Raw genomic sequence first — 19,787 nt, 5'->3', positions numbered from 1 at the left:
CCAGAAGGGTCTTTACTTCTGTGTACTGAATCCACTCAGTCCGCTCGTTTTGGCTCGAAAACTGCTGTGGGAGGATTTTTCTGTCAGCCTCCTGAGAAACCTGCTGATAATGTGACACCATTAACAAGCTGCCGGTGGTCGGTAGGTTATGAAATACACCAGTGATGCGTTCATTTCATTTCAATGCTAACTTAATGAGCTGGGAATTTAACACAATTTCTCACTGTTATCTGAGAAGTGCAACAAAAGTCAGATTTCTGTCGGGATACAGTGGTGATGCTTCACTCCAGTCTCTTAGTTATATGTTAGTTTGGTTTTTTGATTTGTTTCTCACTTTGATTGCAGTTTCATTGTTAGTGCATACACTCCCCAGGACTCATTTGGCTCTAGTTCTGGTTAGTAAAAAAAAAAAAAATGCATCCCAGTCTTTTATGTGTGAACAAACTGCAATACTTTTACTTTATGTGTCCAGCCATTGCACCTTGAAATTATTTAAGGTCTATTTTAACACACAAATACTTAAAAGTTAGTGGAAAATCAGCTTTACTCCATACTTCCTTTGTTGAGAGCAATCTCATGCAAATTCATATTCAAAACCAGTGTATTAGTACACTAACATGTTGATTAATGAAGTTTAAACAAACTGGGCCTTAAACCGTCGTTTATAGCAGGTGAAATATGGTTGCAAACATAAATAAATCGCCAATTACGTTGCTTTATCGGTGTACTTTTGTTTCTGAGCGCAGTATACACACCTCACCACTGTTTCGACGCGATGTTATGTTGAATCGCCATAAAGAAGTTGGTTCTTTTATTTTGAAGGCAGCTTTATAGGAAGTTATTTACCTGACGTGCGGTGTGATGACGTCATCGATCTGAAAAAAAAGGGGAAAAAAATGCGGATCTTCTGCTTCTTCAGTCCGTCACTGTTCCACTGCTGGAAAAACTGTAAGTCCGAATAAACGCTAATTTTAATCACCTTTATTTAAGGATGACAGGATTTATTCTTTAGAAAGAGTCGGAAAACAAATAGTTTGCTTAGAGAAAGCGAGGCCCAATTAGAGCAAATTGCACAACTGTGAGTCAGCCTAACCTAGAGCGTATGGTTGCTGTGATTTTCTCAACTAAAGATAAGCGATAAGGAAGTACAGAACAAAATAAAACACTACCAGAAGTGGGCATTTCATTTTTATGTCAGGCAGGAATTTCACTTCTGCTGTCCTTACTTCAGACACCCTGTTCACACCTTTTCCAAGTTACTCACGTCATACAGTTTGACACAGAGTTTCTTTGCAGCCGTAGAGCTGACTGCTTGACTTGGACAAACGAAGCATTAGCGGGTCTCTGGTGTCTACCTGGGCAACACCTTGGCCATGCATGTCATTTAGAGGAGGGGGTTTTCAAAGTGTGGCGTCCTGTCCAGTCTGTACCCCGTCTCTCGCCCGGAACGACCCCGATAGGGACAAAGGTGTACAGAAAATGGATGGATGCGCTGGGTAGGTTCGTTTTCAAAGTGTGGGGCGTGTCCCTCCTTTAGGGCGTGACATGAGGGAAATTAATAAATAAAACAATAACAGCACAAAGTAACTGAAAACATTTAGCTAACTTCACCACTCCTATGCCCGAGACTAAATTGATATATTTTTAAAGCTCTGGTGAGTCTGGACAAGCAAAATAAATAATAAAAAAAGCTTAAAAAGTATGACTATGATAGTTTTAAGTCTGAATTTTAATGGGCTGAATCTGAAGGTCCTCCAAAACCACAGTGTCATCTGTGTAGCATAGTTTATTCTGCACACAGCTACATCTGCAAAGCCTCGGGAGGAAGCCGAATTACCCACGCAAGTACAAGAAGATCATGCAGGCTTCATGCAGAGAGACCCCAGGCCGGGATGCTAACCATTGCGCCGCTGCACAGCTCGTTTTTAAATGTCAAACTGAATCATATTCCAAAAAATTTTTATTTTGTTTTCTGGGAACATAAAAATATGAATTTGTTTTGTTTTATTTCTCTTAATAAAAAAATGCCATCCTTTTAAGTTTTTAATCAAACAGTAAATAATTCAGACATATTTGTTTTTCGTTACAAGATAACAGATGAAAATATCGTCTGTCTTCTTTTTCCATTTTCACAAAGGTCACTGCACACGTCTGTGTTGCAGATTGCAATGTTGCTTTTTTTTCTACTAAAGGAGTTTCACTTCTCTGTTTTCAAAAGCTACTTCCTTCTGTTTGACTGTTTCATATACCAACTTTGTGCAGTTGCATTAACAGAACTTCGTGCTTCGGGCCAATGTCCAGTCTTGTCCAGTCTTCAAATCCAGTTTGAAGACTGGATTTAGGATCCGTGAACAAGTTGTAGACTCTGCAAGATAACTGACCTTTAAGTTTACAATCAGTGTTTTTTTTTTTTTTAAATGGCAGGAAGTTTGGATGACTTTAAGGCCTGATTGCAGCTTTTTTGAGGACGAACAGTCACACGAGAGGTAAGTGAGCCAATGTTCATGTGCTACGTGAAACTGATGATTGTAAATGGCTTATTGCTAACAGAAAATCAACAGAGAGCAGTTCCTTCAGTGATGTTTCGGTATCTGAACTGTTGATGGAGTCCTAGGGTTTAGAGAAGTCTTATGAGATAAATCTCCATATTTTCTGTTGTAAATGTGTGCTTTAAATGGCAGCAACCAGTGCTTGTATCTCTCTCTAACAGTGCGTTTAACCAGATGAAGACAACTCTGCACAAAGTGGTTGATTCATATGACAGAACGTAACGTCACTTTCCTCCACACGTAGCATTTCACATGTTGCCAAAACAGCTCAGTTTGTGTCGTGTGTAAACAGTTGTTTGCTGTGTCCCTTACATAACTTTTTACAATCTGACTTTCTCAGCTGTTCTCTTCTAAAATATAAATTTGTAGCGTAAACACCGAGTAGCTGTTCTACCAGCAGTTTGTCCCGCCCGAGCCGAGAATCTCTGTAGCTCCTCCAGTGTTGCAGAAACTAGTAGTTCGGTGGTCAGTATAGGTGGATGGACAGGTTAGCTGTAGAGATGGGAAGTTATTGTACAGTTTTTAATTATTGTAATTATGTTTTACAGTAACGATGGTTGCAAACCCCCAAAACTAACATTTTAATATTTTTCTTGTAAATAGATTGAACTGTGGATGTCAGATTTTGTTGTTATAAGAATAAATATCACCAAGTCTTGTGATAAAATCTGAAGCCCAAACGGCCAATCTCCAGTTTCACGTTGCGCTCCAACAGAACGGTGCTCAGTGACGAGTTCAGAGTTGGAGATGTTGGTTTATTTCCTAACTCTTCTTCACAGTTCATCCCTCACCTCTCAGCTGTGTTTCTTGGTTAATTTATTCACTAATGTTCTCTAAATCCTTTGAGGCTTTCAGGGAATAGCTGAAATCACATAAGTTACACACAAAAGACTCTGTTGTGATGGTTGTAGCTGACCCAGTGATGCTGACTGTCTGCAGAGTCCTGAGATGGAGGACGCGTACAGTGAACTTTACCAGGAGTTTCTTCGCCTCAGGTCGTTGTGCCTCAGACAGGCAGCTCTGCTTCACCAGCTCACAACAGCCCTGCAGAAACAGCAAGGTATGAGTTTTGATTTCAATGCTAACCAGCAGCTCTCCAATCACTCAAAGTAACCTGTAAACAACCATTTGTTTTGTCCAGGGGTCTCTGTTCCAGAAGTAGAAGTGAGCGATCTGATTTCTATCCCGGTCCAGTGTTCCCACGAGGTCCCTGCGTTTCTGTACGAAAAGCCTCAACCGCTGACGTCTGCGGGACCAGACCCCACGCCGCCGCACGGGGCTGAGCACGCTTTCAGAAATGTTGGCTGCGCCTCCGGTGTTCTTGCTGAAGGAATGTCGAAGCTCAGCGTGAACATGCCATGCCAGAGGAAGCAGGATGCGAAGACGGAGATGTTGAACCCGTTCGTGTTCAATACGGAGTTCTCGAAACACCACGCAGATTCTCCCAGCAGGCCAAAGCCTTCAGAACAAAACGGCCCTGGTGAACGCAGAGCTCCGTACATGGTGAGCGTCTTCTGCTCAGAGATGTGTGGTTGTTGTTGTGTTGTTTTTGTAAAGTTTTGATCTGTTTCAGATGCCGATGATGGATGGGGGCCTCCTGAACCTGTCTGGAGGAGCCATGATGTCTGACGTGGCGATGCACTCGCATGTTTGTGACTTCTGCCAAGCGGTTTTTCCCGGAGACTCAACCACACGAGGAGAGTTTCTGCGTCACCTTCACACGCATGTCACATAGACCAAAGACAAACACTACAGTCGAAACGTATTTCCCCTCTGTCTTTTCCATTAGCCATTGTAGATATTGCAGTAAAAACCAGCTGACCAGACATGCCGGAGCTCAGCTGGGGGTTGCTAGGTGAGGGGTGGTGTCCACTGATTTGTGACATTACATTCTGAAAAAAAAAAAACAAAAAAAAAAAACAATTTGGAAGCTGCATTCTGTGTTTAGTCAGGTCATGCTGCATAAAATTAGTTACAAAATGTGGAATGAAATAAAAATATTTAATTCTGACAAATAAGCAAAACCAGAAGAAATCTGAAAGGGGGCAAATACTTTTTCAAGTTACTGCAGGTCTTCTCTCACTGACAATAGACTGATACTGTGATGGTGCATACACACCTCTGGTCACACAACCTCTGGGAAGTGTGTCATTAGCTATAGTGTGAAATGAATATGAACTGGTTGTTGAGCATTAGCTGTGTGTGAGCATTTTTTGAAGTGTTTTACTCAGGGTTTTATTTGTCCTTTGCTTGTGGGTGTGAATACATTTTCAATGGAACAACAATCTAGAGACGTTTGTCTCATTACTGGGAATTTATGTCATGATTTTAACATGCAGGTGTTTGGCAAATGACCCCAAATCATCTGCATCAAGAACAAGGTTAAACGAAACAAGGTTCTTTACTCAGGTCCTTTAACTGGTTTCTGATTTGCTGGTTTTCACACGGAGCAGCAAACTGCTCCATAGAAAGCTGGAGATCGGACTCTGATAAACAAAACCACCAACAGAACAACAACATCTGCAAAAAGCAGAGACCCAATCCTCGCCTTGACTGCGTCTAGAAAGTCTTTCCAAAAGTTATGACCAGAAACAAAACCTACTTGTTTCTGGTCGGAGCTTGGGTCATGCTCTGACCATGCGGACCAATCTCTGACTTCAGTAGGGACCCGGTACCGGACCCTGCTGTGGTGGTCCTACCAGGCCAGTACCAGACCCTGCTGTGGTGGTGCTAGCAGGCCTCCATGTTCATTCTTATGGAGACTCCTTGTCTACGAGAGAGCTCACAAACACACACAGGTGTTTGGAATCTTGTATTAATTACTATGTGTTTTTCAGTGACGTTGTTATTGTTATATGTTTTTTTTTTTTATTGCTGTTGTTTCTTGGTTTTGTGTTTTTCTCTCTGTAGGTGTAGAAGCAGATTTCTTGGTTGTTTTCTTGTACTTTCTATCCATCCATCCATCCATCCATCCATCCATCCATCCATCCATCCATCCATCCATCCATCCATCCATCCATCCATCCATCCATCCATCCATTTTCTTGCACCCTTTTTCCCTCAGTGGGGTCGGGAGGGTTGCTGGTGCCCATCTCCAGCCAACGTTTCGGGCGAGGGGCGGGGTACACCCCGGACAGGTCGCCAGTCTGTCGCAGGGCAACACAGAGACACACAGGACACACAACCATGCACACACACACTCACACCTAGGGGCAATTTGGAGAGGCCAATTAACCTGACAGTCATGTTTTTGGACTGTGGGAGGAAACCGGAGTACCCGGAGAAAACCCACGCATGCACAGGGAGAACATGCAAACTCCATGCAGAAAGACTGGAATCGAACCCAGAACCTTCTTGCTGCAAGGCAACAGCTCTACCAACTGCGCCACTGTGCAGCCCTACTTTCTATCCTTCTTTCTCTATTCATATCTCTTTGCCTTACTTCTCCTTTCTTTTCTCTTTTTTCCTTTCTTTTCCATCCTTTCTTTTCCATCAAGTCTGGTTTAAAACCAAGTGGCCAATGGGAGAGCATCGCCGGAGCTGCTGCTGTAGTTATGTAATTTCTAGCTTAATTTTTAACACTTAAATCAACAATCCTTGAAATGTTGAAGTAATCTTATATGTTAATTTATACTCTGCTTACTTCAACTGTCCTTGTGCTGCTTGTCATCAGATCGGCTTTCTGCTGCTTCGCACTGTTACTGAAGAAAGAACAGGAACTAAAAATAGATGCAAAGATTAAACTCTAATTAGCAACGCTGACAGCTGAATGACGATAACGGCTCCTTTTCTGCTGCCAGATTGATTTTATAATCAGACGTTAAGATCTTGAACACAATTTCTGTTGCATCTTCAAGATTAAAAGGTATTTATCGTTACAGAACCTTTACAATTAAATGACAATCAAAGCGTTAAAGAGTGAAATGTAAATGATTGATAGATGCAATCAAGGTTAATTAGATTAATAATCATAAACCAATCTGAAGGATGACTTCTTATTTCTTGGAGCTATCTTTATTACATGTTAATAACATGTTTCACAGCGTTGCATTTGATTTTAATCGACAAAAATTACTTGGCAACATGAACTGAAAGACACTAAAACATAAGTGAAATTTCTAAGACATGTCAATGAGAACTCGGTGAACTCAGTGAATTGTTATAATTCATGCAGCTTTTGAGCCTAAATAACCTGTTAAAGGTCAGGATCTCAGAGATATTTAGACTTTGACTATGCCACTTCTTTAGCCTTTCAGATATGGATCTACAGGTGTTCTTTCATGAGTGTAAGGTCATGACCTCATGATTCCATCAATGACAGTCCAGACCTTCATGCTGTCGGCTCCATGTGTGTCACTATAATACTCTTTTCCTTAAATCTTCTGTTTTTATTTACTAGAAGTTGCCACACTTGTAGCTTTACACTTTTGAAAAAGTTTCTCTTTTGTATCCTCAGTTCATATAATATTTTTTGTGGATCAAAATTTTTTATTTTTTTTTGGTAAATGTCAAACAAGCTTCTGTGTCATTTTTATTCAGCAGGAGTTTTGTCTTTGGTCCCATTGATGCAGTTTTTGCCTGATCTCTGTAATTTTTTTGGATTTTGTTCTTGTTTCTTTTGTGACATGCAGAAAGAGTTTGTAATGATCTCTTGTGGAAAACCAGCTGCTTCAGAAAAGCTTTCTTACCGTTTCATCTTTTATTTTTCTTTTCTTTTTGTGAGCTTTTTTTTTTTTTACCTGTTTCATGTTTGACAGGATCTATTTAAGTGACTTATAGACTGTACTGTTATCAGGCCTGGGTGTAGCTCATAAAAATGAAACAAAAAGCAAAAACATAGTGGTTACTTCTGTTAAATCCAGCAAAGTTATTTTAAGAGATGTGGAAAAGGAGAGTTCATGTAGGTGAAAACTCAAATCCAAGGTGTGTATGTGCTCTGCAAAGAGAAGGCGTGTATGATATTAAAGCAAACACCATGGAGAAATATGAATTTTCTTGCAAGTTGCGAAGGTGTTTCGGTGCGGATGAGCAATCTTTCCATCCCCACAGGGCCGTGACGCTTAATAACGCCTTGGACTTTTTGAAATCCTACAGAAGAATTTGTCTGGTTAATACCAGGTTTGCTCTTGAGTATCGTTTTGCAGTCCGATGTCTGCGGATGACATGAGCGGCGATGATGAGTCACGGCAGCATCGAAGCGTCAGTGCAACAAACAAGACAACAGCAGAAGTGTTGCTGGCTGAGTGACGCAGCTCCTGCTGCCTCGTCCACACTTCAGAGCTGTTAAATTAGCAGGAGGAAAAAAGTCACTCTTGGTAGAAAGAACTACAACACTGACTTAAATCATTAAAGTAACATTTATTAGGATATAACAAAATAAATTATCTGTCTTGCAACGTACACTGAGGATGATTGTAATGCTCAAGAGACGGGTAGGTGTAATCGATGCACAACACGCTACCTCACTGGTAGTTCTGCAATTAGTCTACAAAATCTGTTATATTTATAGCCGTCGACATAAGCTAACACCTAAACTCTGCTGCCGAGGCCAGTCGAGGTGACGAGTTTAAAATAAGCTGCTGCATCAAGAGAGAATACAATCATTTAGTCTCTCTAAACCTCTGAGTTTTCCTAAAATACAAATTGAACAAAAAATTATAATAAATCACCCCCCCAAAATATCACGTCCGTCTTTAAAAGACACAAAACATTACAAACGGATCAACTTACAAGTCAAAGACCCCATTTCTCAACAAGTGTGTCAAACAGCCTTTAAAACGAAGAACCTTTCAATGTAGTTTAAATGCAGTGCTCCCAACAAATGTACAGTTTTACCTTTAGTGATAATAAACTCTGAACGGAGCAAAGTCAGAGTGCGCCCAGACTGTGTCGCTCCAAGCCTCAGTGTTCTGGATTTAGCAACTGGATTAAGAAAATAAATACGTTCATAATCTTGGGGATGGCAAAATTTTCAATCTGAAATGGATTTTAAAAAAAACATCCAATCAGTTATTTGTGCAGCAGAAAGTTGTGAGTGTGATTATGACAGAAGTCAAATCTGATGGACAAGCTAATGAAGTCGCTTTTTGAAATTTTATTCAACACCGACTAAAAACGAAACACTTTTTAGCCTCAACATTCAGCGTCTTGCAAAAACATTCATCGCACTTTAAATGTTTTCAGATTCTGAAGCCACAAACTCCAGTGCATTTTGATTGGATTCAAAATTCAATTCAATTTCAAAAATACTTTATTAATCTCACAGGGAAATTAAGTCAAATTAATTTTATTTTATGTGATAGACCAACAACATGTAGTGCTTGATTATCGTAGATTGCTGATGACTTTCAAAATTCTTTACTAATGAAAGTTTGAAAATTTGGCACGAATTGTTAAAAAGAAATTCAGCAAGTTGAGTTTATAAAAATGCATAAGAGACTTCTCAGATTTTCATTTGGTAAAAAATGAAATCATGTATTTCCTTTTAAATGTGTAATTAGGAAGTCAAGCTTGATTTTTGTAGCACCTCTCAAAATAAAAACTAAATGTTTTTATTTAGTTTTTAAATAAAAGCTAAATAAAAATCCAGCACATAAAAACATGCCAGATTGATAAAAACTGATTTAATTGAGTTTTTAAAGAAACCACTAAGCAGCTCCAGCTAAGGTTTCAAGAGAATATGGAAAAGGTGATTTCTCTTTTTTAGTTTTCAACTTTGTGTGTGGCTCCATCTACATGCTACCTCTCATAAGAGGCACTTCTTCATTATATGGTATATTTTGTTGGTCTATCACATAAAATATAAATAAAACAAAATTTATAAAAATTTTCAGCAGTATGAATATTTTTGCAAGGTGCTGCATGTGTCAGTCCCTTCTAAGTTAGTTTGACCTCTACAGTTCTGACCTCTGACCTAAGCAAAGCGTTTCCTGAGTGAACAGCTCCGGAGCATTATGCTGCAACTTGCAAAGCAAAGAGATGTTTGCTAAACGCGCATCTCCTCTGCAGTGTCGCTCAGTGTGGAGGAACTTCAGAGCGTCAGTTTCCCAAAGTTGCAGTGCCCCCTGCTGTGTGAAGCGCGTTTCATCTGTGGCAGGCGGATCCTCCAGCGCACAGCGGCACTGGCAGCAACATAAACATTTTCCCTGACAGAACACAGCTAAACTCTACAGGACACTAAAACAGAGACGGGGTTTCCTTCCATCTAACAGATATATAAAAAACAGAAACATTTAGATCTTAATTTACAGCGGATTCGTTTACAAGACAATGACGGGGCCTATTTAGTCAGATCCTTGCAGAGTCTTAGATTTACAGTTTGAGTTGGAGTCCTCTCTCTCTCTGAGCACAGCTCCCCTGACGGGCTGCGGGTTTCACTTTCCTCTGTGGTTGGAGGTGATTGTTGGCTCTTTGGTGACACAAGGGCTACTGCTCCGGCACGCCGTCATCAAGATCGCCCGTTCCACTTTGATGTCATGCTCTGGGGGGAAACGTGGGTTTGAAAATGAGACTAGAAACAAAAGTTAACTCAAACAGGAAGTATGTAATTGACCGCTACAGAGCAGTGTTTAGGTAAAGGCTATCAATAACAACTTCAATTCTGATCTCAGTGACTGCAGCGTTGAAATTACTGGCTTTTCACGTAGTGGGGGCAGCAAAGCCGAGCATAAACACCGTTTAGAGATCCCATGCAGCTGGTGTTTAAAAGCTTTGAATGCTAGTTTGGGGGAATTCACCAGGAAGTTCTCCCACATGAAGTGCAGTCGTCATGGTTTATGTGACCAATGCAACCTGGTAGCAAAATGTCCCCAGGCGAGCAGAGACAATGGAGTGATGACTGAGTAAAAAAAAAAAAAAAAAAAAAARMAGAGAATACACAGAACTAAAGTTTGGGTTCACTGTGTAATTATATGAGAGAGGCAGCAGATTAAAAGTAAGATTAGAAAAACACATTTTACTGATTTAAAAAAAATTATTTTGTAATTAAGAGGAAAAAATTGTTACGAGATGCACCAACCAGCATCTTCAGCATTTCTCTTCAGCATTTCTGAGTCTTTCCTATAACATTCCTGTTGGGAGCCATCATTAATATTCAACCAGGTTCAGGATGTAAAATTATTCCTCAGTCAGATTAAATCATTAATGTCTTGTTCGGTGTGACAAATACACCAAACATTGGTTTTGCTCTCAGATCTAAGGTGACCTTCAACACATGTAAAGCAGCGGCAGGATTGTTGGTGACTGCAGTTTGACGGCTGCTGCAACAAATTGTATGAATGGTTACCCTCCTGACTCACTTTCCTTGACCTGCTCTCCCTCTCTTTTCTGATAATAAGAGCATTAACACCTGCAGCTTGTTGTCCATTTATTGGAGGACTGATATCACGTTCAGACACGATTCAGCTGCAGCAGTAATCTTCCACTGTACAGAGAGAAATTAGTTTTTAAATTTCCAGTTGGCACGGTGTGGCATGTTCAGGTGCTGTACGATTTCTGAATACTGGCTGGGTCAGACTGTTGTGTGAGAGTTACATAAACAGTTCAAACAATTCATATAAATTGAGGTGGGATGCAATTTAGTGATAGTAAGCATAACTGGTGATGACATTTTCTAGTATCTGGTGTTCAGATCATTTTATTGGTGCTGCTTTTGCCAAAAAGTGCTTTGAAAATAAATTACATCAAAATTGTCTGTACAGTCTGTTCTACTCCACCTACTGTACTTTAAATACTGCTCATAATATCATGTCATTCACCCTCTGACCTCTAGATGTCAGCAAAGTGCTTCTTAAATTATTCCTAGTATGTGCAGAATATGCGACAACAGGCAACTCAGCAGCATTATGACTAGAAGCAGTATGAGGTGATTTTCCCAACAGTAGTTTCAACCTTATGTACGTATTTAAAGTAGTGGCTAACATAGATAGCATTAAGCATTAGAACGTAGTTAAGTAACTCTTAAAATTTTAGAATGGCTGCCAACTTTTCTAAAATGTTCCCTAACAGAGACTGAATGTCATTAGAGATAAAGCTGGATTATTGTGCTGTATTTTATTCAGCCTTCCTGTTTACAACTCAAATTCCTGCTCTTTCTAAGCACACAGCAGGCTTATTTTAAACACCTCTCTAAACAGATAATAGCATGTTATAGCTTAAATTTCTCTACTTGTTGATACTTGTTTGCTGGTAGCACTTCCAATCCGTCCTTTCACAGAATACAGAAAGATCCAACTTTTTATTTTTCTTCTGCCTGGTCGCTAATCAGAGCCAATTAAGCTGAAAATTGACTAATTCCAGTTCCAATCCTTGTTCTCATTTCTGTAGTTTTAATCCAGCAGAAACAAAGCAACTAAGCAAAAAAGGTATTGTTTCATTGCCGCTCTAGAATCTCTAAGTTGTTCTAAATCTTCCATAATTGGTAAAATAACAATGTAGTTAACAGCTAATTCAGCCAGAAAAACAAATCCCCACAAAGACAGTATTTATCGGTTTATTCTCTGTGTTGCTCTGTGACGCTCTGTGACAGTGGAAAATGGGTTACAGCTGAACTCGTGACGTTAAGAGGAAGTGGGAGAAAGTTGAGATTAATGAGTGCTGCACATGAGGGAAACTTGAATGAGTGAGAGATAAACAAACAGGAGCATGACAGATTGATGCCAGAGATGAAACATATGTCATGTTTTGTTATTTCCGCAGTCCTTTTGGTATAGGGAGAGGATGTATTAAAAAAAAAAAAAACACTGTGCCATTTCCCTGCCCACAGGTTTTATTTTTGTACGCTGTCGCTTGGTGAGTCAATGCAACGCCCCTCCAATTACCTCCCACTCCATCGCCCCCACGCCCCATCCATCCCGCCCTGCAGCCCACGCGCCTAACACGCTCTGACGTCAGTCACTGCTGAAGCAGGGAGGGGGGTCCGATTCTGTCGCCCACAGAGTACTTCCTATCCCCCCTCCCCTCCCTCCACGCCTCCTCATGTCTTTGCTGGCTTCCTTCTCCGTTGCTTAATCTCTTCAGCTGACGATCGCAGCCCAGAACGACTAACTCTGCCCAAACCACTTACTTTTTGCTTGTGATGCATCACAAAAACTAACAAGGTATTAAAGAAGTGCAATAACAGAGTAACGCTTTTTCTCCCTCTCTCGTTTCGTTTTTGTTTTTTTGGTCTCCCTCCTTTGCCCTCCTTCTCACACTTTTTCCTCTCAGCCTCCTTGTTTCCCCCTTCTAACTTCTCTCCTTTCTAGTCTACAGCCTGCTGGAGTTTAGCTGTGAGCGGTGGGAGGCGTCACCTCAGAGCGATTCTGACTCACTGGGGTTCAAACTGTGGAGCTATAAAATATTCATTGTTACTGAAGGTTAGAAAGTCTCTGTCTGTTATTCAGTTCTGCCCCACAACCATCTGATTCCGTTTTGAAATTATAGTTCACATTTTGCCTTACCTGCTGAAGATAACTCTGGCATCTTCACTTAGAATAAATCTACAATATCTGGTCCTGAGACTCCAGCTAAGAGCGAGTCAGACCCAATTTCAAAAACATCATATGGGTTTATGCAAATGCCAGTTCATGCACGTGACTTTATTCATTTACAGAAAAAAATATTGTTCACACAGGAAAAGGAGGGAGGAGGTGGTGCACCAAGAATGATATTCCTGTACTGAAAGACAAACAGGTAAAGCATTTTCAGGAAGAGTAATAATATAAAATTGTAAGTAGTGTAATGAGCAGAAGAACAATGTTTTAATGGTGCATTCATTTCACCTCAGCTTGGATCTGTGAATTGGGACATATGTCGCAAGTCATAAAAACAGTTAACTTTGTATTTTATTGTATAGAAGTGTTAATTAATAGTTTATAAATGCAGCTTTCATTGAGTTTTATGTGTACAGCAGCCATACTGTATTCTCAACTCAGGAATACAGGGCAAATTGAGAGTTTTCAGGTTGAAATTCTGACTTCATTGCATGTTTTTGTTTTATTTTGAATGAAAACCCCCCATAAAACTCACTTCTTAGTACAGCGGCAACAAGCCATGAAGGGAATGATGTGTTATTCATTTTCAAACATGAGGAAAACAAGAGGATTTAATGCAAAATCAAATTCTATCGCATGTTTAAGTGTGTGTGTGGACTTATTGTGCTCCTGGTTCGAATAGCGCACGTGTATTGGGATAAAGGATGTGAAAGTCACAGTCTATCACTATGGAGTGCAAAACTTTATGCCATGATGTCAATATGTATTTCTCCTCAATTGATCTTCTGAGAAGGAAATTTCACCTCTACTGTCAGTTTCAATCATTCATCATTATGAATTTCCATCTGTTGAAACAACACAGAATAATATTGATATTGAGTCTTTGCTATAACATCTTAAGCTCATCTGCTGATAAAAACTGTGTCTCCTACTTATCCTTTTAAAGACACTGTGTCTTCTTTTGCCTTTGAAACAAATAGCAGCTCTACAACAGTATTAATCCTTCACTTTTCTGCTTGTAAGTTACTTAGACCAGAAACACTTGACATGTTTTGTTCTCGGTGCATTTTTAGCACAGGAAGGTGATTGTTGGCACGTTGCCTCATACCTAACAATCAGCGCTTTCTGTGTAAATAAATACCAAATGAAAAAGGTGGCAACAGTCTAAGGTTTCATGATTTCATCAGCAGAACAAACCACTGCAGCTTTTATTTCTGTCAAAACGGCAAAAGACTGCTTTGATCTTGGCTTCTCCAGCCTCAAGGTCCAAATAACTTTGATGGTAAACGAGGTTGCTAAGAGAGTTTTATACCGCAGGTCAGATGTTAACTGCTTATCCGTCTCACTTCAAAAGTCCCTTTAAACGTGGGTAAGATGTTGGTTGGGTTGAACTGAAAAAGTCAGAGACTTCTTGAATATTCCTCCATAAATCTTTAACCATCCCACTTATAATCTATCCAGCTTCAAATTGAAAACTTTTTTGGAGTCACATTTGTTTATGCCTTCCAGAAATTTAGAAAATAACCCCTAAGTCATTCCTCTACCTTGTAGTAACAGGTTTAATCTATATTGAACAATCCAGGTATGGGAGTCTCTGAAAAGTCACCTGCCAAGTGAGTTCCCTCTGGCCCCAGGCTGAGTTTCCCCGCCCGGTCATGTGACACCATCCGAGCCAATCGCAGGCCTTCGTCCATTAGAGTCTGCTGTATTAGATGGCGGCTCCAGCTGGCGGGGTTCGAGGCGTCAGTGTGAGGACGGGGAGACGGAGACTGGTTGCACTGGGAGCTGGAGTCTAACAGAGCAAACAGAGCTCAGCTCAAACTGTCTTTTTTTTTTTTTTTAAATAATTTCTAATGTAAATTCAATGTGGAGCGTTACCAAGCGATACGCAGTCAAGGCTCTCTGCAGACAAGCTGTCTTCATCTGCTCTCTGAGTCGCTCCTTCAGATCCCTCCACTCCAAGGAGCGATGACTCAGACACGATGACCTTAAACACACCACACAAGCCCGCTCATGAACGACTACAGACCAGATGAGCTCTAATAACCAGCGGAAACAGCAACAAGGATTCACCTCGTGTCTCGCTCTCTTCTGAGACAAACCGCTGCTCTCGTCAGCATTTGACCTGCAACAGAAACAAACATGAAGATGAGGTTGCACCTCTTGTTTTGGAGCTTTGAAAGTGTATTTTAACTAATTTAAAGTAACAAAGTTCAAAGTGGAAAGTAAACCTCATCAGAAAATCCTACATGAAACTTAAAATTACAAATTGCGACACTCTACCAACACTATCAGTGTTTGTTACACTGATAGTTTTAGCTGAATTTACCCTTCAAACCATGAGTGTGTGATTTTAAAAAGGTTACATTTTTAAATGTTTAATTCACAATGATAAAATTAACATACAAACATTTAACTTTAAATTTAGAGTTTTAAATATAGACCCAGTCTTTTACATTAGGAAGGTTTCTTGGTTGATGTTTGCTAAAATCTTTTTTAATCTCAAAAGGTTTTCCTAAAACTTGTATAGGAATGCAAACATGAGTGCGTTTTCAGTGAATATTTTTGTTACTGTGAGTTGTACATTTTTGTGTCCAACTCAACAACATCTTTCTGGAAACGGGCGTAAAGATGTTTTATATAGCGTAACATCTTCCCCTCCTTCAGATTGAAACCGTGAGACTAATACTTCACAGTGTGGTGGCTTAATTTGATACTAAAATACAAAAATTTTTGTATTAACTCAGCATCTTTGTGTAGTAAGTCATGTTCTAATTAAGCTACATTTGCATGTTCAGGTACTGGTGCAGACAATACCACAGTAAATTCAAGTTGTGGAAAAGTGAAAATACGTACACATAGAGACGTCTGTTGAAGTCTAAATGTGGTTTCAAGGTGTTTGGGGTTGATCAGATGTGCTAACCAAAGCTGACTTTTAGCATCAGGGGATTTACAAGCTGGAAAAAGTAACTTTGTCAATGTATGTATCAGGGCTGGATAGAAAGAAGCGCAGCCCAGCGTTGAAAATGTATGAAAAATGTGTCAATTTTTCATACATTTGTGTCAATGGATGTCCAGTCTTTGCATGGAGTGAGGCGTGAATGTCACTGAAACACTTACCTTGCATGTTTGAGTGTGGAGGTGTAGGCACATTTCCTGGCCACCTGTCGAGCCAGAGAAAAGAGCTCCACCCGTCTGAGCAGGAGAGCGTTGTCTCTCATGCAGAACTGGGCAGCAGCTTCATTGATGATCAACTGGGGAGGAAAAAAAACAAACAATGCGTGAAGGACTTATGGGTGCTTTCAAGCAGGCAGCTTTAGTATTTTTGAGTTTACCTCGTGGTGTGTGAGCTGCTTGCCCTCTCTCCTCTTGGAGTCGAAGCGACCATAAATGAGGCTGTATTTCCGGATCTCCTCCTCCTTGTTTGCATCCTGCGAGCCCATTCTGAAGATGTGACCCACGGTTTTTGCTATTTTCTTGTTCATCCTCAGCAGAGTCTTTACCTCTGCGGGGTCTGACCTGGGCAGGGTCCTATAGAGTCTCTCCACGCTCTCCACCACGGCCCTGGCCGTCTCCTCGTCCAGCTGCCCTCCTGGCCAGGCTGATAGGGGTGCTGGGGCGAAGGATGCGGAGGGCACTGGAGATGTGGAAGGACCCGGAGGACCTGCGGACAGGAGAGGTGGGCTGTGTGGTTCCTCCTCGGCTCCAGATGCAGAGGCAAGAGCGCCATTCCCATCAGGGTCTGGGCTGAGCCAGTGTGGGTCCATGGGGGAGAGTTTTTCCCTGTAGTGTGTGTCCGGCGGCTGCGGTGACGCCTGGGAGCAGGGACTTCTCGGACTGCCGCTGTACATCGGGGTGAGACATGCCCGGTCCTCTCTTTCGCAGGGGGAACCAGGCTGCCCGTTGCTCAGAGCCTTTCTGTACCCGCCAGCTGACCCGCTGGAGCCCGTCCCTTCGACTTTGAACAGCGGGATCCCCCCAAGAGGGACATTAGCGACGGGCTGACTGAAAAGGGCAGGGTTCGCCGCCCAGTCGCGGAGAGCCTTCTGCAGCCTACGCACATGCAGCGGCTTGGTGGCCATGCCAACCAGGGCCATGATTTCCAGGAACTCCTCCTCGGCAGCCTCACAGAGCTGCTGCACGTCGTCACCGCCTTGCTGGATGAAGGTTTCATAGTAGGCCAGCAGGTTGGCCCTCTGCAGCACCCGATAGAGTTGCAACTCCCCAAGGGTGCGTGGCAGAGACATAGCACACAGCACTGGAAAGGTCAAACAATTGAGGGGAATCGCATGAACCTGCAGAGAGAGAAGTCCTGGAGATGTTAATTACTAAAGTGAAGAGACTCTGGCATGAGATCCAAACATAAGTTCAAAAGCTTCTCCTTTGCTTTCAAGAAGTTCTTGAAGTCTTGCACTCTAAGCAAAAACCACTCTATTTTCCATGCATACCTCTTCTTACAAAACTAAAAGTATTTATATAGATATTTTTTCTTACCTTTTCAGGTTCCTTGTGAAGATCTGTTCCGCCTAAACTGGGAATATATTCACTCCAATGTCACGGCTCGCAACTCCGGGAGCGAAACTGACAAAGAAACACAATATCAGCCAGTCTTTGAGACAGGAGCAGCACACGTTCAGACAGGAATTACTTGGATCACTGGCTCCTCTCTAAAGCTACTAGAGGAGGACACCCTGCTCGGCGTCACATCGCGCTTATTATCCTATTCGTTACTCTTACCTCTCGCCGAGAGCCTCCACGGCGCAGATTTGCCGTAGTAAATCCCCTTTGCGTATCGCTCCTCGGCTGATATCACTGGCAGAAATCCTCCTCCGGCGCACCGTATTGGTTGCTGGCTGCCTTTTTTGCCGTCTGTGTGGGCTGGAGAATGACGGGGGCGGACTGCAGCACGCCATCTGACCGAAAAAGAGCCTTCCTCTCCCGGTAGAGAGGCGGCTTTCAAATTGGAGATGTGGGTGGTGGTATAGTGGGGGCTTGAAATTAACCCTCATGCGTCTTCGAGATTAGTCCTTCATGCAGAGGCTTCAGGGGATTCCCGGAGGTTTACCGTGTCAAAAGACCCTCCAACGAAAGAGTCATCGTGCAGACTCGCCTTTAAAATGGCCAAGAAATGAGGGAGACTCCGGTTCATGTCTTATTGGTCTTAAAAAGACGGAATTTCACAAACTCCACCGCATTTTACTTGATATTTAAATTGATAAACACAAAGTAGTAAAGTGGAAGGACAATGATCTGGTTTAATTAAAATACGTATGTATGTTTTGATAATAAAATCTGAAAAGTGTGGCGTGAATTTAGATTCAGCTGAGGTCTTTGAGATATATCTGTCAGTGTTATGCATCTAGAGAATGAAGATTCTTAATTTAATTTATTGAATTTAACTCTGGGCTTTGACTGGACCATTCTAACTCTTATCCTGCCAGTGTCAATAGAATCAATTGGAAATAAATGGTCCCTGAAATTGAGACATGTCATTCTGTTTTGAATCAAGTTAGCAAAAATAAAAAATAAATCACCAAGTTGGTAAAGAGGGCTAGCCCTGTTCTACTCTGAATCCTCTGGAGATAATTGTACCAAAAAAAAGGGATGTTTTACAAAACTTTGATCAGCTTTCGTGACCCTTCTGGAGAAAAACATTGCCACAGCATCATGCTGCCTTCACCATGTCTCACTTTGGATTCTGATGACAAGGTGACAGCAGAGTAAGTTTTCCATCACACAAAGACTTTGCATGCTATGTTAAAAGGTAAAATTTTCCATCTCATCTGACCAGGTCATTTCTCTTCGCTTGTGTCAAGGTGTAAAATGAATGTATCATGGCTTTCGTTCTACAAATAAACTTTGTTCAGGGGTGTTTAAGTGTCAGAGTAAAATGTGTATCATATCCCAATTAAACACAATGAAGTTTAGGATTGCAAGGTGACAAAATGTGGAAAAATTGGAAGGTTGCAAAAGCTTCCAGGCCTTGGTATAAATAGCATTAGTACATTAAGCATTAGTAATAGCATTAAGTTAAAACAAATACCAAGAAACTTTAACGCTTGAAAATGAATAGACTAAAGATACATTTTAGTTTATCGTACTGGTGAAAAACATATTTAAAATATTCAGTAAAAGAAACAATTCCCTTTTTACTTTGGAATAGTCCTTGGATGGCCTATATTGTATTGCATGTTGGCAGCAAAGTTCAGTTTGACTCCTGTCTGATGCAGAACATCATGATGCTGTCCATTCAATTATCTAACAAATCACTGAGGACTTTGCAGCACAGCTGGGTTTATAGTAAGATTAGATTGTCCTCTGTTGCTAATCAACTGGCTGCATTAAACTTTTCTATTTTCTTCCCCTTCACTGTTCTGAACAGTGGGCTGGGTTGATCTGTCACATAAAATCACAATAAAATGCATCATAATTATATAATTGTAACATAAACCTGTGGAAATGTTCAAAAGTTACATCTACAGGACACCGTTTACTAGTCCACACCCAAGCAAAAATGGTTTGTGGGACTGAATGTGTAGTGTGGCTCCATGATTTCAAATTGCCTCTCTAACTGACTTTGTTGCAATTTCCCCCAGAGGCCACGCAAGGAAATTCAAGCTGAATGTTATTATCCCTATTGTATTATTAATTCATATTAATCCAATTTTATTCCAGCCAAGAAATTATGATTTGACTAACTCTGTTTAAACTGACAGGCTACAGTTTAAACAGAAATATGAACAAACCCTTTGAGCCTGATTCGCTG

At 41.0% G+C, this 19,787-nt stretch overlaps 2 protein-coding genes across 3 annotated transcripts; one reads left to right on the top strand and one right to left on the bottom strand.

Moving 5' to 3' along the window:
- The first annotated feature begins 859 nt into the window (after nucleotides 1-859).
- On the top strand, nucleotides 860-4,744 carry LOC103465290 (uncharacterized). The gene is made up of 5 exons (XM_008409962.2): nucleotides 860-948; nucleotides 2,425-2,486; nucleotides 3,489-3,609; nucleotides 3,691-4,052; nucleotides 4,123-4,744. The coding sequence occupies exons 3-5, from the start codon at nucleotides 3,498-3,500 to the stop codon at nucleotides 4,282-4,284; spliced, it is 636 nt and encodes a 211-aa protein (XP_008408184.1). The 5' UTR covers nucleotides 860-948; nucleotides 2,425-2,486; nucleotides 3,489-3,497; the 3' UTR covers nucleotides 4,285-4,744.
- Nucleotides 4,745-5,997: 1,253 nt separating this feature from the next.
- nab2 (NGFI-A binding protein 2 (EGR1 binding protein 2)) lies at nucleotides 5,998-19,723 on the bottom strand. 2 transcript variants are annotated; one of them, XM_008409959.2, is made up of 8 exons: nucleotides 17,759-19,723; nucleotides 17,516-17,602; nucleotides 16,357-17,316; nucleotides 16,142-16,275; nucleotides 15,095-15,146; nucleotides 14,900-15,008; nucleotides 14,628-14,813; nucleotides 5,998-10,029 (listed from the first exon to the last, which is right to left on the bottom strand). In XM_008409959.2, exons 3-8 carry the CDS (start codon nucleotides 17,266-17,268, stop codon nucleotides 9,923-9,925), a joined length of 1,500 nt encoding a protein of 499 aa, XP_008408181.1. In that variant the 5' UTR covers nucleotides 17,269-17,316; nucleotides 17,516-17,602; nucleotides 17,759-19,723; the 3' UTR covers nucleotides 5,998-9,922. The 2 variants fall into 2 exon arrangements, with proteins under 2 accessions (XP_008408181.1, XP_017160144.1); XM_017304655.1 differs by lacking the exon at nucleotides 17,759-19,723 and having other exon boundaries at nucleotides 17,516-17,742.
- Between the last annotated feature and the right edge of the window lie 64 nt (nucleotides 19,724-19,787).

The sequence above is a fragment of the Poecilia reticulata genome, linkage group LG5 (genome assembly GCF_000633615.1).
Source record: "Poecilia reticulata strain Guanapo linkage group LG5, Guppy_female_1.0+MT, whole genome shotgun sequence".
NCBI classification, from domain to species: Eukaryota; Metazoa; Chordata; class Actinopteri; order Cyprinodontiformes; family Poeciliidae; genus Poecilia; species Poecilia reticulata.
This window is presented reverse-complemented; position numbering and strand designations above follow the sequence as displayed.